The 13634-nt window shown below is 47.0% G+C and overlaps 2 protein-coding genes across 2 annotated transcripts; both read right to left on the reverse strand.

Annotated features, from left to right (window-relative positions):
* Positions 1 to 6676: 6676 nt before the first annotated feature.
* Positions 6677 to 8420, reverse strand: LOC117841746 (uncharacterized). The gene has a single exon (XM_034722236.2). It carries the CDS (start codon positions 7260 to 7262, stop codon positions 6834 to 6836), a length of 429 nt encoding a protein of 142 aa, XP_034578127.1. The 5' UTR covers positions 7263 to 8420; the 3' UTR covers positions 6677 to 6833.
* Positions 8421 to 8575: 155 nt separating this feature from the next.
* Positions 8576 to 9450, reverse strand: LOC117841758 (uncharacterized). Its single transcript, XM_034722240.2, has one exon. It carries the CDS (start codon positions 9184 to 9186, stop codon positions 8767 to 8769), a length of 420 nt encoding a protein of 139 aa, XP_034578131.1. The 5' UTR covers positions 9187 to 9450; the 3' UTR covers positions 8576 to 8766.
* Between the last annotated feature and the right edge of the window lie 4184 nt (positions 9451 to 13634).

Consider the following 13634-nt stretch of genomic DNA (forward strand, 5'->3'; position numbering starts at 1 on the left):
TCTTATTTTAATCAAAGTTATCCTAAATGCTAAATGGTAAACAATTGGTCACCCTATATTTAGTGTTTATATTGTTGAAGCGGCGTTTAAATGGAATTAACGATCAAAACGGATTTGTACTTCTCCAAAATATACATATTTATGCATGTGAAGAAATCTAAGTAATTATACATCTATATGCATAATGCATGTAAAAAACAATTAGATCAAGTTCTCACTGAGAGTCACAACTTAATATATTATCCCAGGTTCCTAGCATGACAAAAGAGCTAAAAATTCTAAAATTGCTTGCTGTAGGGAGTGGGTGCATGGTGAAAGACTGTTGGGATGTGGATTTATGGGCAATAGATTTTAGAAGAACTTTTGGTCGTGAGGAAATCATAGAATGGGAGGCCTTGCTGTGAAAACTAGAACCAGTTCAATTGAATGAAGACAAGGATGAGGCGCAATGGCTACTGGAAAAGTCAAGGAAGTACACCACAAAGTCGATGTATTGCTTCTTGTTATTCAGGGGAGTACTAAATAAGAGGATGGAAAAACTATGGAGGAATAGAATGCCACTGAAACTCAAGATTTTGGTCTCGCAAACATCTCTAGACAGGCTGCAAACGGGGGCGACACTCAAGAAGTGAAAATGGAAAGGCGAGGCCAACTGTGTGCTTTGCGGAGTACCTAAAACTGCTAACCATGTTATGTTTCAATGTGTGGTAGCAAATTTTGTGCCGGCTTGCATTAAAGAGGCCTTGGGCTGGGAATCTTGGATAGATATCCACTCTGCTTCCAAGATTTGTTGGACTAACCTTATGGGATACCATCATCATTGGAGTAGATTAAACAAAAGAAAATATAAAAAAAGAAAAAAACATCTATGCATATGCATGGTTGAGCATGGAGCCTTCCTCGTTTCCTCCACGGCACAAAGCAAGCGTGGTTGGTAGGAAAAAGATCAAGAGAAAAAAATCGCACACAACAAGCATGGTTATGCGAACTAGTTTGGACGATTGGGCTCCTTGCAACGGTTAATAGGTTGTTGTCAGACTGTTCAATACATCATATCATTGTTAGCTTTCTTCCTTCCAGGTTGACAGATTGGATCCCCCTCCCTTACTCTCTCAGCCCTCAAATCATCACCACAACGGAAGCGAAACGGCGGCATGGTATTGCTCTCTAGCGATATGGCGCGGACTAAGGATGGGGGATCAGATCTGCGGTAGGGACGTAGCGGCAACGCTCCCCTGAGAGCCACCCCGTGGGCACGATGATCACCCGGTCAAGGTCGACACAGTTGGAACAATCACCGTCAACACAGCTAAGCAAGCGGTGAATTTCGAGGTCCAGGCCCATCGGTGAGAGTTGGGAGGATGAAAAGTCCATCAAGAGGATGAAGGCACACAGCCAGGAGGATTCGACGGTGGTAGCCTCAGATCCTGCTACCGTGAAATAGGTCTCTAACATGACTACCGCAGAGCAGTCCACCTCGTACGCTGCTTATTCCACTATCAACTCTCCCCTTCGATGCCCATTCATCCCCGAAGTCAAGGATTTTGCCGGCAAGGTGATGTACGACCTGACGATTGATGATGCTTATATTTTAAAGAGGAAGAGAAATACTCTACCAAATTAGGTATGCTACTCGATCCCCTTTCCCTTCCCCTCTTCTCTTCGTGTGGCATAAGAACACAACAGACATGGTAAACAATGCTTAATTGTTGCTCTCCTATGATGAACATGTTTGTATGTTACTCGATCCCCTTTCCCTCCCCCTCTTCTCTTTGCGTGGCATAAGAACACAATAGACACTGTAAATAATGCATAATTGTTGATCTCCTATGATAAACATATCTACTTGTAGAGCAGCACAAGAAACTGTTAATTCTCACTCATCGTGTACCTAATTCATGCCTTGACGATCCCACCCTGTTGCCTATTCGAGAATCTACAACAAAGATAGTCCGTCAAACTGGCAAAATCGTTCTAGGGATTTCTTCTTATATTGGTACACATAATCTACTGTATATTATGTAGAGTTTGTCTAAGAGTGCAGTGAAGTATCTATTGTTTGATAAGATCATCAAATGTGATGAGATACTATTGTATATGTTTTATAGTCACTACTATATTGTTTATCTCTATCCTCTTGACTACTTCGGCCTTCTAACAACAAATGAGATCTATTGTATAATATTGACCAATAAAATACATATTATTTTTCTCATGCTCCTACTATTTAGAGGTTATTCTATTTGTGATTGAGTTTATTACTTGTGATTTTCTAAATCTAAATTTGTTTTGCCATTTTGCAAGAGAGTTCCAGCTTGAAGAGGTAGATGAGAGCCAAGATTCTGCTAGAGTGAGACATAAAGGACATGACAAATAGGTGATAATACTTTTTCCCTTTCTTTTCCCATGTGAAGCTTCTTATATTCATAAGAAGGTTATGGCAAATACAACATTTGCCTTTAAGACATTTTGGGAGTCTATCGACAATTAAAAGAGAAAGGGGTAGTATTTAATTCCATCACGTATTGTACCATAATGCCAAGCACTATAATTGTGATGAGCATTTTATTCAATAGGGGTAGGAAGTATAAGTGTTTCCCCAACCGTGGTCACCTTTTTTCAAAAAGGTTGACAAACATAGCCAATAGATAACCAAAAGCAGTTGGTTCCTTAGCTTCGCACCCAGCAATTAGGGGTGCATTTAGAAAATATTAGCATAAAGGCATAGAGGTGACAAGGTTACAACAAAACATAGAAGTTTGACTTTGAACATAAGGAAATTTTTATTTCATCGGGAAGACATAATTGTATGCCCTAATTTATACAATAGAGAAGATATCTACCATAGAACTAAGGAAATAGGTTCTTACGTCCAAGCATATCCTAATTCATGTTGCATAACAAAATAAATATATAAAATATACATATATTCTTTTCTAATAGCAAAATTGGAGGTATTTATTTAAGATGAAAACTTATAAAGAATTAAACAAGTGTCTATAGACTCTTGCTGCATAACCAATATCTTTTAAACAAATTTATTTTTTTAAAAAGAATATAAATTTATACCTCATTTACATAAGTGCCTGTAAATAAAGATAAAATTATGCTCCTCTTAGGAAAAAAATATAAGTGATTGACTCCAACATATAAAATTGATAGAGCATGCATTAAACTTTCCAACATTAAAGTTTATTTAGTTTGTGCTTGCGATATCTTTATTTCCTACATTAAAAGGAACGAGACGGCTATCACATAAGTTCTTGTACCATGACCATAATATTAATCATAGCTATATAAAAAATAAAATAAAATAAAATAAAAGCTTTTATAAAATGTTGTGAAGAAATCAAGACTAGCACTTCACCGCCTCTCTTCCAACAAATTTTCATTTTGTATGTTTTTTCAATAATTATTCTTAGTTAAAGGGGGTGACCAAGACCTTGCTCTTGTGTGCATGTGACATCAAAGCTCAATGACTAGTTTTCTCGACCAAGGCCATATGTAATCAGGATCACTCATTCAGAACTACTAGCTTCGATCTAGATTTTAGCACGCCATGTCTCGTTTACCATGACCCCAACCCATGGCGTGGTCAACCGAATTCATGTGACTATGGACCCAATCCACTGGTAAAAAAAACTCTCACTACCTCAGCCCCAGTACACTGTCATGGATGGTGAGATTAATGTCGTAATTGTTAATACTTATTGTATGAGATGGGCCAATTTAGATGGCAGGTATCGTGTTCTGAAATTTGGTAGGTTTATTGTTTTTGAAATATCATTGATGGTTTTCGATTGTTATTGATGTACCTTCGATTGAATAGTCTTTTTATACATTAGTAGAATACAAGGTCATTTCCGATAATATCATATCATTTTTCATATTTTAGCAAACAAATGTGAAAGTCAAAGTGGTTCATGAATCGTTTCCCCACCCATAGAGCAAGCCCTAGCCCCTAGCTAGGTGCTCTTTTTAAGGGAATCAGCAGTGGAATCCCCTGCCATTTTGTATATATATGAAAAAGAAAATATGTACATTTTACAGTGTTGCATACCTAATAGAAAAAAAAGGAATAAGGAAATTATAGATTACTCAGCCAAACCTTTAATTTGTTACCAATAGTTGGTTTTGCTCTAATAGTTACTAGCTTCAACTCTTCCTCAAAAACAGTCCTCCGCGAGTAAAAGAGAGGGATCCATTGTCAAAATAATACTATTGCGGTGACGTCAAAATAATACTATTATCAAAATAATACATATTTTTACCAACCATTTTGGTTGGAACCTAGGATAGATGAAGATCAAAGTTGTCTATATTTTCGCAATCTTGAGTCAAATTGGCACATTGTGAGAGAAAATTGTTAGAGAGTTTGAGATTCTTTGCTTACAATATAAATGTGCAATAGCACATTGGCAGGTAGGAACTTTGTGAAGTGTCTACTTAATTAAGGTGTACCGCAATATCCTCCAAACAAACTATAAACTATTAGCAGTCTACTATAAAGACAGGAATTGTAATTTCTGAACCATCTGAAGCACGATATTTTGGCACGACCATAACACGGCATGACATGATAAATTTTTGGTCATGTAGTGTAGCATTACAGGTGGCATGGCACGGCACAATATCGTGATATTTTAAGCGATTAGGATGGCAACATGAGTATAATGATCTCTTTTAGCCTTTCTCTTTCTTCCTTTTTTTTTATACTTCCACCCTTCTAAAACAAATTGGATGGTTACACATCCAAATTATGTGGAAAATTATGGTTGACAATAAATATAATAGGGTCGGATCTTGGACTGGCATGGCACAGACGTGTTATAATAGGACGTGCTTGAACTTATACAGAGGCATTTTTTTTCTCTTTTCATTTTTTTCTTGTAAAGTTTGTTCATAAAACTTTTGTTGCTTTTGATTTTTTTTTGACATTTTTTGTTTCTTTTAAAGTTTGTTAGATTTTTTCTCTGAATTTTTTTGAAAATTTTTATCCCAATATTTTGAATTCAGGTTTTTGTCTCGATTTTTATAAAAACTTTACATAAACATTTTTTCACAAAATTTGTATGAAAATATTCTCTATTTAAAAATTTTGTGTAAAACGCTTGCGACAATTTTTATTTTCAAAAGTTTGTATGTAATTTTTTTAGATTTTTTGTTTAGAAAAATGTGAGACGGATCTGCACGTGGGAGCAGTTCCGACAGACGGTCTGAAATCGACCGTACGGAAGGCTTCTCCCGAACGACCGTAAATCTGATTAGTCCGTCCGGCCATAGCGCGATCTAGTCCAAGTCCCACCTCTACTATTGTGGCAAATTAATTTAGACTGAAGCATCAGGTGCAACCAGAGTGTGCTTGCGTCTACAAACTGGAGATTACGATTTACGAGAACTCCGTGAGAAAACAAAGACATGCACTCAATTGGCTCCCTGTCGCGTGCTGCTCGATAGGTTCTTCTCTGGTCGCCGGCCGGCATCTGAGAAGCCCCGCTGCCGATGGGCGGATTCTCTGCTTCATCAGGTTCGGTAGTTTGAGGTTTATGTTATGACGAGAGCAGTTCGCCAATTTGTGTCGCTTTCGTTCGAGTGTCGAAATCAGAATCACGTACAATAGTTGACGATCGGAGAGGACGGAGGAGGAGAACCTGAATGATGGGTAGGCGCCACATTGAACGCTGTTCTTCAATTGCTTTCCATCTCCAGCTCTGGCCACTGACGTCTCGTCCGCAGGCTGCGGCCTGGAATCCCCAGCAGGCAAGAGCGGGGCACAGCATGCCGTATTGGGCGACTGGCGTGACAGTGAGACGGTTGGCGGTGGCGCCATGCGAGATCCTTCGTCAGGGTCAGGGTGGTAGCGCCATCGTTTTCGCACGGATTATTTGCTCCTTGGCCATTTCCATGCTGCCAAAAATGAACAGATATACGGCCACTGTTCACTGGTCCATGCGTCATGGCGAGCTTACCTGTTGTTTCAAATTTTTGTAATGCATGCTCCAAAAAACACCTGGCATTTTTTACCTTTTCAGAGATGGATAGCACAATGGATTTGCTGGAAATTCCAGCATTAACCAGGTAGCAGACGTACAGTCATTTCTTTACTTTGCTACAAATAATTCTAGTCTGCTCTCAGGAAAGGACTAGTATAATTCTAGCTGAAGCATGTCGGAGAAAAGGTCGTCGCAGTGTGCTAATCATTCCAGGTCCCGGGACGTTGGGCGACAGCTTTGCGTGAACCATCTGAATCCCAACGAACGTTGAGAAGGCATGAGGTGGTTCCACCTGATGAACTGTTCTGTCAACCGATTCGTCCCGTTTAAGTTAAGCCCCATGCTTTTGGGGAGAGGGAAGATGATGATAAATGATTAAGGAAGCTTAGGTCAACTTGGACTGTGTTGAGGTTAGAAGTTAGAGCGACCGTTAAGTCGGGTAGCGCTACTCCATTCGTGTAGGGGCAGAGGAGGGCGACTTCTGAGCCGCAGCGATCTAGGGCGCTGGCCGAGCAATCGAGAGTTGCACACAAAGTCTATGTCCTACCCCATTCATGTATTTTTTTTAGAATTTTAAAATTGCACAAAGTGCATTACCAAAAGGCTGTGCGGAAGCAACAGAAACTAACGTAGGCGATGGTCGATCAGAGAGAAAAATCGAATGAGAGGCGGGCCAAGCCAACTTGTGCAGAAGAGCAAGCAAGCCAAATTTCCATTAATTTCCATGGTTCTCGCTACACACGCGGACACTCCGAAGGGAAGAGAAAAGGAACAGAAAAAACATGGCAGTGGAAGGGAATCCATGTACACTTGTAGCCAAGCCAACGGCTCCCTAGCTATCTAGTGCCCTCCGGCGTTGGCCTTGAGCATGATGGCGGACGCCGGCAGCGGGCTGCGCAGCGGCGAGCGCGGGGTCGGTGGCTGCTCGAGGCGGCGGCCCTCGGCGTCGTAGTGGATGGCCCCGGAGAAATCCAGCGGCTGGCACCGCTCCCCCATCATTATCTCCTTCCTCCACACGCCGTCGTCCTCCCACTCGAAGCTCAGCTCGTCCTCCGCCTTCCTCCTCCTCTTCGACTTGGACGACGGCGACGAGAGGACCTTCTTGATGACTCCGCCGCCACCGAGGAACGGCACGATGGCGCGCGGCGAGAAGGACGCCGCGACGCCCTCCCGCGGCGGCCGCAGGTGAAGCCGGCGCGCCGCCCGCGACAGCCGCCGCGCGCACGTGCCCATCAGCGCCGCCACCGCCTGCGCGAAGCTCATGCCCATTGTCCTCTTGCTCTCCCCGTCTCCCTGTTCCGTTCTTGGATGGCTTTTCTGTGCGGCTGCTGCGCACGCCCTTTCGCGGGTATTTGTAGCGCCCAGCGGCCAGCGGGTGGACGACGCAGACGAGCCCGGTCGGGGCAGCTGGATTAAGCAGCTAATCACTCAGTTACGACCGATCCGGGCTGAATCCATGCGCTGGGCTTCGTCTGCCGCTGCCTGGGCTGTGCCTGGTGCTTTGTTTGTGGGCTGTGCCTGGGCTTTGAGAGCTCACGTTCTTGGGCCTTGAACATAAACTCGTGATACTGCCAGAAACCAGGCACAGCCCACAAACAAAGCATTCCCAGTCGTCTCCGCCTGAACCAGAAATTCCCCCATTTCTTTAGTAATGATCATTTCATGTTCATATAGTAATGATCGAGTTGTTTCTAAAATAAAGTAATGATGGCTAACATGATCTGTACGTAAAATAGTTCCTTTCACTCATATTAAAGATGCATGTGTCTTTCTTTCTTTCTTTTTTGTTGTGCACAGTGATGTCGAGGCCTAAGCGTCCGTTTTGCAGAGTAATAATGAACTTGATCTGCAGTAAAATGGTTCCTTATCGCACATATTCAAAATTCATGTGTGTTTAGGGTTGTGCGTAGAAATCACTGAGTCCATTCCGTAGTTTCCCACAAAGAAAGGGCCTGTTTTGCAGTGTAGATATAATCAGAGTTTGAACATTCTTTTAGATAAAGGAAAAAAACATCCGACCAAGACATTCACAAGTGAATGCTTACGCCACTGCACAGAGTTTGCACATTATTTAATAGAGCAGAATTCGCTTCTTGAGGATATTAATTTCAGCTAACACATAACAATCAAAATAATTCTAGCTGAAACATGAGCCCGGATGGTGGATAGCTTTGCTTGAGCCCGCTGGATTACAACAAACATTCAGAACGTATGGGTAGCTCCACATTCCACTTTCCACCTGATGACTCGTTCTGCCAACCAACTCTTCCCGTTCAAGTTAAGCTCCTCCTATTTTGGGAGAAAAGAAGACGATGATGACAGTGGAAGAAAATGAGGTTGGAACGGCCGGTTTGTGAGGTACTGCTATTCCATTCAGGTACTGCTTGGTCAGTGTACTAAACTTGCGGAAGACCTTTGGATCAGGGTCGACCAAATTCATCGTAAAAGATTCATATGGGTGGATATGATCAAAAAGCTTAAACGATGGTAAAAGAAAAAACAATTTGTTTACAAAGGGGAAAGCAAGAAAATAACAGAGATACGTTGAAGTAAACAGCTGCGTAAGAAACGAGAGCGAGAAATTCTGGAGGAGCAAGCTAAGGTTTCGATAAAAATTTTACACTGTTGCTTAGTCTCAAACGATAGAGAAAAACGAGAGGCCTATTATTATAGGAGGAGAGGAAGAGGAGAAGCAGAGCAAAACAGAGCAGAGGCAAGAAGAAAATGTACACTGACTACAAGTAGCGAGGCACTACAGACGGCTGCGTTGTTCCTAGTATCCTCCGGCGTTGGCGGCGAGCTTGACGGACGCCGGGAGCGGGCTGCGCAGCGGCGAGCGCGGCGGCGGCGGCTGCGCGAGCCGGTGGCCCTCGGCGTCGTAGTAGATTACCCCGGAGAAGTCCAGCGGCTGGCACCGCTCCCCCATCATGATCTCCTTCCTCCACACCCCGTCATCCGCCTGCTCCTCCGCCGCCGCCTTCCTCCCCTTCGTCTTGGACTTGGACGAAGACGACGAGGACGCCTTCTTGACAACCCCACCGCCGCCGAGGAACGGCACGATGGCGCGAGACGAGAAGGACGCCGCGACCCCGTCCCGCGGGCGCAGGTGGTGCAGCCGCCTCGCCGCCCGCGACAGCCGCCGCGTGCACGTGCCCACCAGCGCCGCCACCGCCTGCGCCAGGCTCATCCCCATCCTCACCCCCTCTCGCCGCCTCCTCTCTCCCTCCCTCGTGCTCTGTTCTTGGAAGGCTTCTCGCGCGCGCTTCCCTGCCGAGTGCCCGGCCGCTGCGCCCGCCGGTTCGCGGGTATTTGTAGCGCCGAAGGGGTGGATCGGGCGGGCGGGTCCGAGTGCGACGCGCCGGTCGGGACGGTTGGGTTAATTAAGCCGGCTACTGCTAATCACACCACCACCACGAGTACACGACCCATCGGATTTGATTGATTAGTGTATTTTCCTTGCCCTGGCGGGCTGCCGGGCTGGGCGAGCAGTGGTGGATTTGGGGCGCTTGCGCAGGTGGCGCGATAAGATCACCGGTCTCCGGAGGGATTTCGCTCCCGGAGCGCACGCAACTGCGAGCGAATTGAAGAGGCGAAAGCGATGGGTTTACGCCTGTGGGTGGCGGGGAATTTGGACGCGCAGTACGTGGCCGTCCTGGTAGATGCGTGTGTTCGTTGGCGGTTGGGATGAGCGTGGTTGCGGGTGCGCCACTGGACGGTTTTTTTTCTAAGGTGCAACAGGGGTCCACCTGAACGTTGATTCAAATACCTGGCTCGAGCTGGCAGGTTTCCATTTTACAACCCAGCATAAGGGATGATGTTTTTGCAGAAGGGGGGAGATGAAGCAGTTGTTGACGCTCGTTATTGATACACTTTTATTGCTATTTAACTAGTATTTTTATGCATATTTTTATACTAACCCGCCACTTGGCACCTGAAATAACCTCGTTTTCGCATATGCAAGATATTCTGGAGGACATTCTGTTTTCGCAGGAAATTAGGCTAAATATGCATTTTTGGTGAAACCTTGAACAAGCAGTGGATCAGAGAAAGATGAAGACTAGAGGCAGAAAAGGGCCCAAGCTAATCGGCCTAGTGCCCCTAAGGCCGATCGGCCTGAGGTCTTCTGGCCTCCACCGACGCTCATTTTTAACAAGCAGTCCTCCAAAATGACTTAAGGGCTAAATTTGTGAAGATATGGCAAGGATCCCGGGATCAAGGAGGAATCAAAGAAGATTAAGTGGAGATTTGGAAAGTTATTGAAGATCAATCTCATCCGAAGCTACCGACGTGTCAGGCCCACATGCATAAAAAATAAGGTTCCAAGACATTAAAGAAGACTTGGCGAAAGGAAGGACCAGGCCGATCGGCCTGGACCCCTCCGGGCCAATCAGCCTACCCCTTTCCTTCGCCTGTTCGCCTTCCAATTTAACCCACGAGCTTTTCAAACTATAAATACCCTGAAAATTTACCGAGTCCGGGAGGATCCACTAGAAGTCGACGAACAGAGGGACACACACCAGAATAAGCTGAGGACCGCTGCAAGTCTTCGAGGTTGTCTATGAGATGGCTTAGGATAGACCCTAGCTGCCATGGTCGTCCTTGCGCGGTGAAGTCATGGTGGAGTTCTGGAGCTGAGCCTTGTGATCTTCAAGGCTTATGTACACACGAGGTGATATCAATCTAATCTTATGCTTACTTGATCTACTACGTCGCATGCTTATTCTCATATGTTTAGCTAGCGTATGTTCTTAGTAGGAATAGATGTAATTGTGGTGATTAGTCTATGTCTTGCGGATATATCTTAGTAGTGTGTAGGAAGTCAGTGTGATTACTCTTGTGTGGTGACAACACATGGGAGGAAAAGATCGAATGATTGCGTAATGTTGAGTAGGATTGATGGCGAGTATTGTGGGAGTCATTTGAGGTAAAGCTTTGGGAAACCAGAGGCATGATGATGAAAAGGTAGGGGTTGAGAAGATCGCCTTGCCACAATCCACACCGGCATTGAATCCAAGGCCCGGGGATGCCGTTGAGGAGCACTGCCGTGCGCCCGGTGGAGAGGAGGCTACGCATCCAGCCGCGCCACACGTTCCCAAAGCCGCGGAGCTCGAGAACGCGGTCGAGAGCTTCCCAGCTAACTGAGTCAAAAGCTTTGCGGAAGTCAAGCTTAAGGACTACGATGGGACGTACTGGACGCGGTAGCACTAGACAAGTTCCGTGGTGAGCAGGAAGTTGTCCGTGATGAAGCCCCCCTTGACGAAGCCTGTCCGGTAGTCGAAGATGAGCGCGGGGATGACGCTTTGCAAGAGGTTGGTGAGGATCTTGGCAGCGAGCTTCGGCACGCAATTCTGTAGGCTGATTGGCCGGAAGCTGTCGGCGGTGACGACCTTAGGCTTCTTAGGCAGGAGCACAATGTGAGCTTGATTGACGCACACTAGGTGTGTTGTGCCGTCGTGGAAGGAAGAGAGCCATACCAGCACTGTGTCACCCACGGTCGGCCAGAACTGGCGGAAGAAGGCAGGGCCAGGGCTACTGGCGGTGCGCATGTGCCAAAGCATCGTCTTAGCCTCGGAGGGGGTGAACGGAGCCTCCAGGGCATCGAGGTGCGATAGGGAAGGGAGCAGCCGCGCAACGCCGTCTGGGAAGGTGATGGGGAGTTGGGGACAGTGTCACCGAGCATGCTCGAATAGTATCGGTGCAGAATGCGCTCCTTGCCAGCGTGGGAGGAGACGGGGACGCTGTCGTCATGCAAAACTTGAATCTTGTTGCTGCGGAGTCGCGCGGAGGCGGAAGCGTGGTAGAATGCGGTGTTTTCGGTCACTGAGTTTACATGCCTTGATGCTGTAGCGTTGGTGCTAGTAGAGGCCGTGCTCGCGAACAGCGCGTGCAAGGCGCGCCTTGACCAGGGAGCGCGGAAGGGCTTTGGCGGAGATGAGGGGGCGGCGCTCTTCTAGGAGATCCAGGAGCTCGAGGACCGTGCGGCAAGCCACCATGACGGCCGCCGGCCGCTGCCGGCCATGCGCCCACTTCTTGCATATGGCGCGCGTCCACTTGAGGCTGCGGCAAACGCAATCGGAATGTTCCCTCGCTGATTCTGGGGGTGGGCCCAGACGCACGCCATGAACCGCTGGAACTTGGGGTCAGGCGCCCAACTTTTCTCGTAGCGGAAGATGTCGGAGATGGGAACCGACGATGTGGCGGTGACCATCAGCGAGATATGATTCAAGGTGGGGCGCGACAGCGACTGCAGCACGGAGTTGAAGAGGACGGTTGCACTGTGTTGTTGGGTGAATTGAAAGATGGGACGGAGACGGCCGAGGGGAGAGCGTTCTTGATTGTGAGGGGGATTTCGCTGAATATTCCATTCCAAAGATGGAGGGAGCGATGAAATGAAAGGGTGCTTTTCAATTGGTTAAGATCTCGCTGTGTGTATGTATCTGTCCGAGGAAGATTTGCGTTCCGAAGATGGCGAGAGTACGGGGTAATTTGACAGGCAGTTTGCATGGAGGCCGTGAGGAATTCGGGGACGTGTCAGTAGTGTGTGCTTAGGGAGGCGCTCTCTGTCGTTGTCAGGCGATTAACTCTGCCGGTGGAAGGGAATATGACGTGTCCAAACGAGAATATCCATGGTTCTACAACTGTACGTTATTCCTGTATATCCAGCAGCCAAAAGGAGAAGAAGGTCAGTGTGCTAATGCGGATATGCGAAGGAACTCTCGAGTCAACTGTGGAGTTGAGGTGGTCAAGTAGAAGCACCGGACCAGTAAACAATTGCACGGCCTATTGGAACAGGGAACCAGCGGGTCAACTAGGTGCTCCTTAACCCGAATGTCAACGCTGCATTAGCAATCCAAAGTTGATCAGGCAGACTAACAAAGTCTAGTCTCGACACCATCGCAGATCATTGCTAAGCGAGGTCCACCTACTGAGATTTTTAAGCGCTGCCGGGTGCCGCGAGTGCCGACCGATGACCTCGCCTCCGACCTCCTCCCGGAAACAGGACAAGAATAATGCGTGCAGCAGCTAGTGCCTCGGCGGCCACCACCACCACCACCACACGAACCCGTGGCCTTGTGCGCGCCGGGGTGGAAAGCTTTGGCGAGCGCGCGTCAGATCCGATCCGGTTGGCGTCACGCCACGCGATGCTCTCTGCCCGGCCGGCCACTACGGGCGCGGCGCATGGCTGGGCGGCGCACAGCACAAACGCTCGGCGTTCCCACCTCGAAGCCCCCAAAGGAAGTTGTTGCCTGCGCGCCATGGCGGCGCTGGTGGGATGGTGGAGGAATGATCTAGTCCACTGACGCCCTACCGCACTCACGCCCTCGGCAAATCTTTCCGCCGTCTTCAGGGCCCTGCCTGCCATCATTTTGGCTGCCTGTAAAGGGTGGAGATGATCACCGGGGTCGTACGATCTTTTTGAGATCACATCTATAATCAGCTACCAAATCGGCTCGAAATTGAGTGCGTCAATATGGTGTGCAATTTGGTCTCGCGAAGTGACTCGTACACGTGCTGGCATGCTGCTATTAGCATGCCCACTGGAACGTACTGGGCACAAGTGCACTAGCTACTAGCTAGTTGTCCATTATTGATGTACTCCGCTTAGCAAGGTAGGTGGCGGCGAGTGAGTGGTGACAGGGT

Source organism: Setaria viridis, chromosome 1 (assembly GCF_005286985.2).
Source record: "Setaria viridis chromosome 1, Setaria_viridis_v4.0, whole genome shotgun sequence".
Classification (NCBI taxonomy): Eukaryota; Viridiplantae; Streptophyta; class Magnoliopsida; order Poales; family Poaceae; genus Setaria; species Setaria viridis.

Coding starts and splice junctions, on each gene's coding strand:
- LOC117841746 (XM_034722236.2), bottom strand. CDS start 7,262: ATGGGCATGAGCTTCGCGCAGGCGGTGGCGGCGCTGATGGGCACGTGC.
- LOC117841758 (XM_034722240.2), bottom strand. CDS start 9,186: ATGGGGATGAGCCTGGCGCAGGCGGTGGCGGCGCTGGTGGGCACGTGC.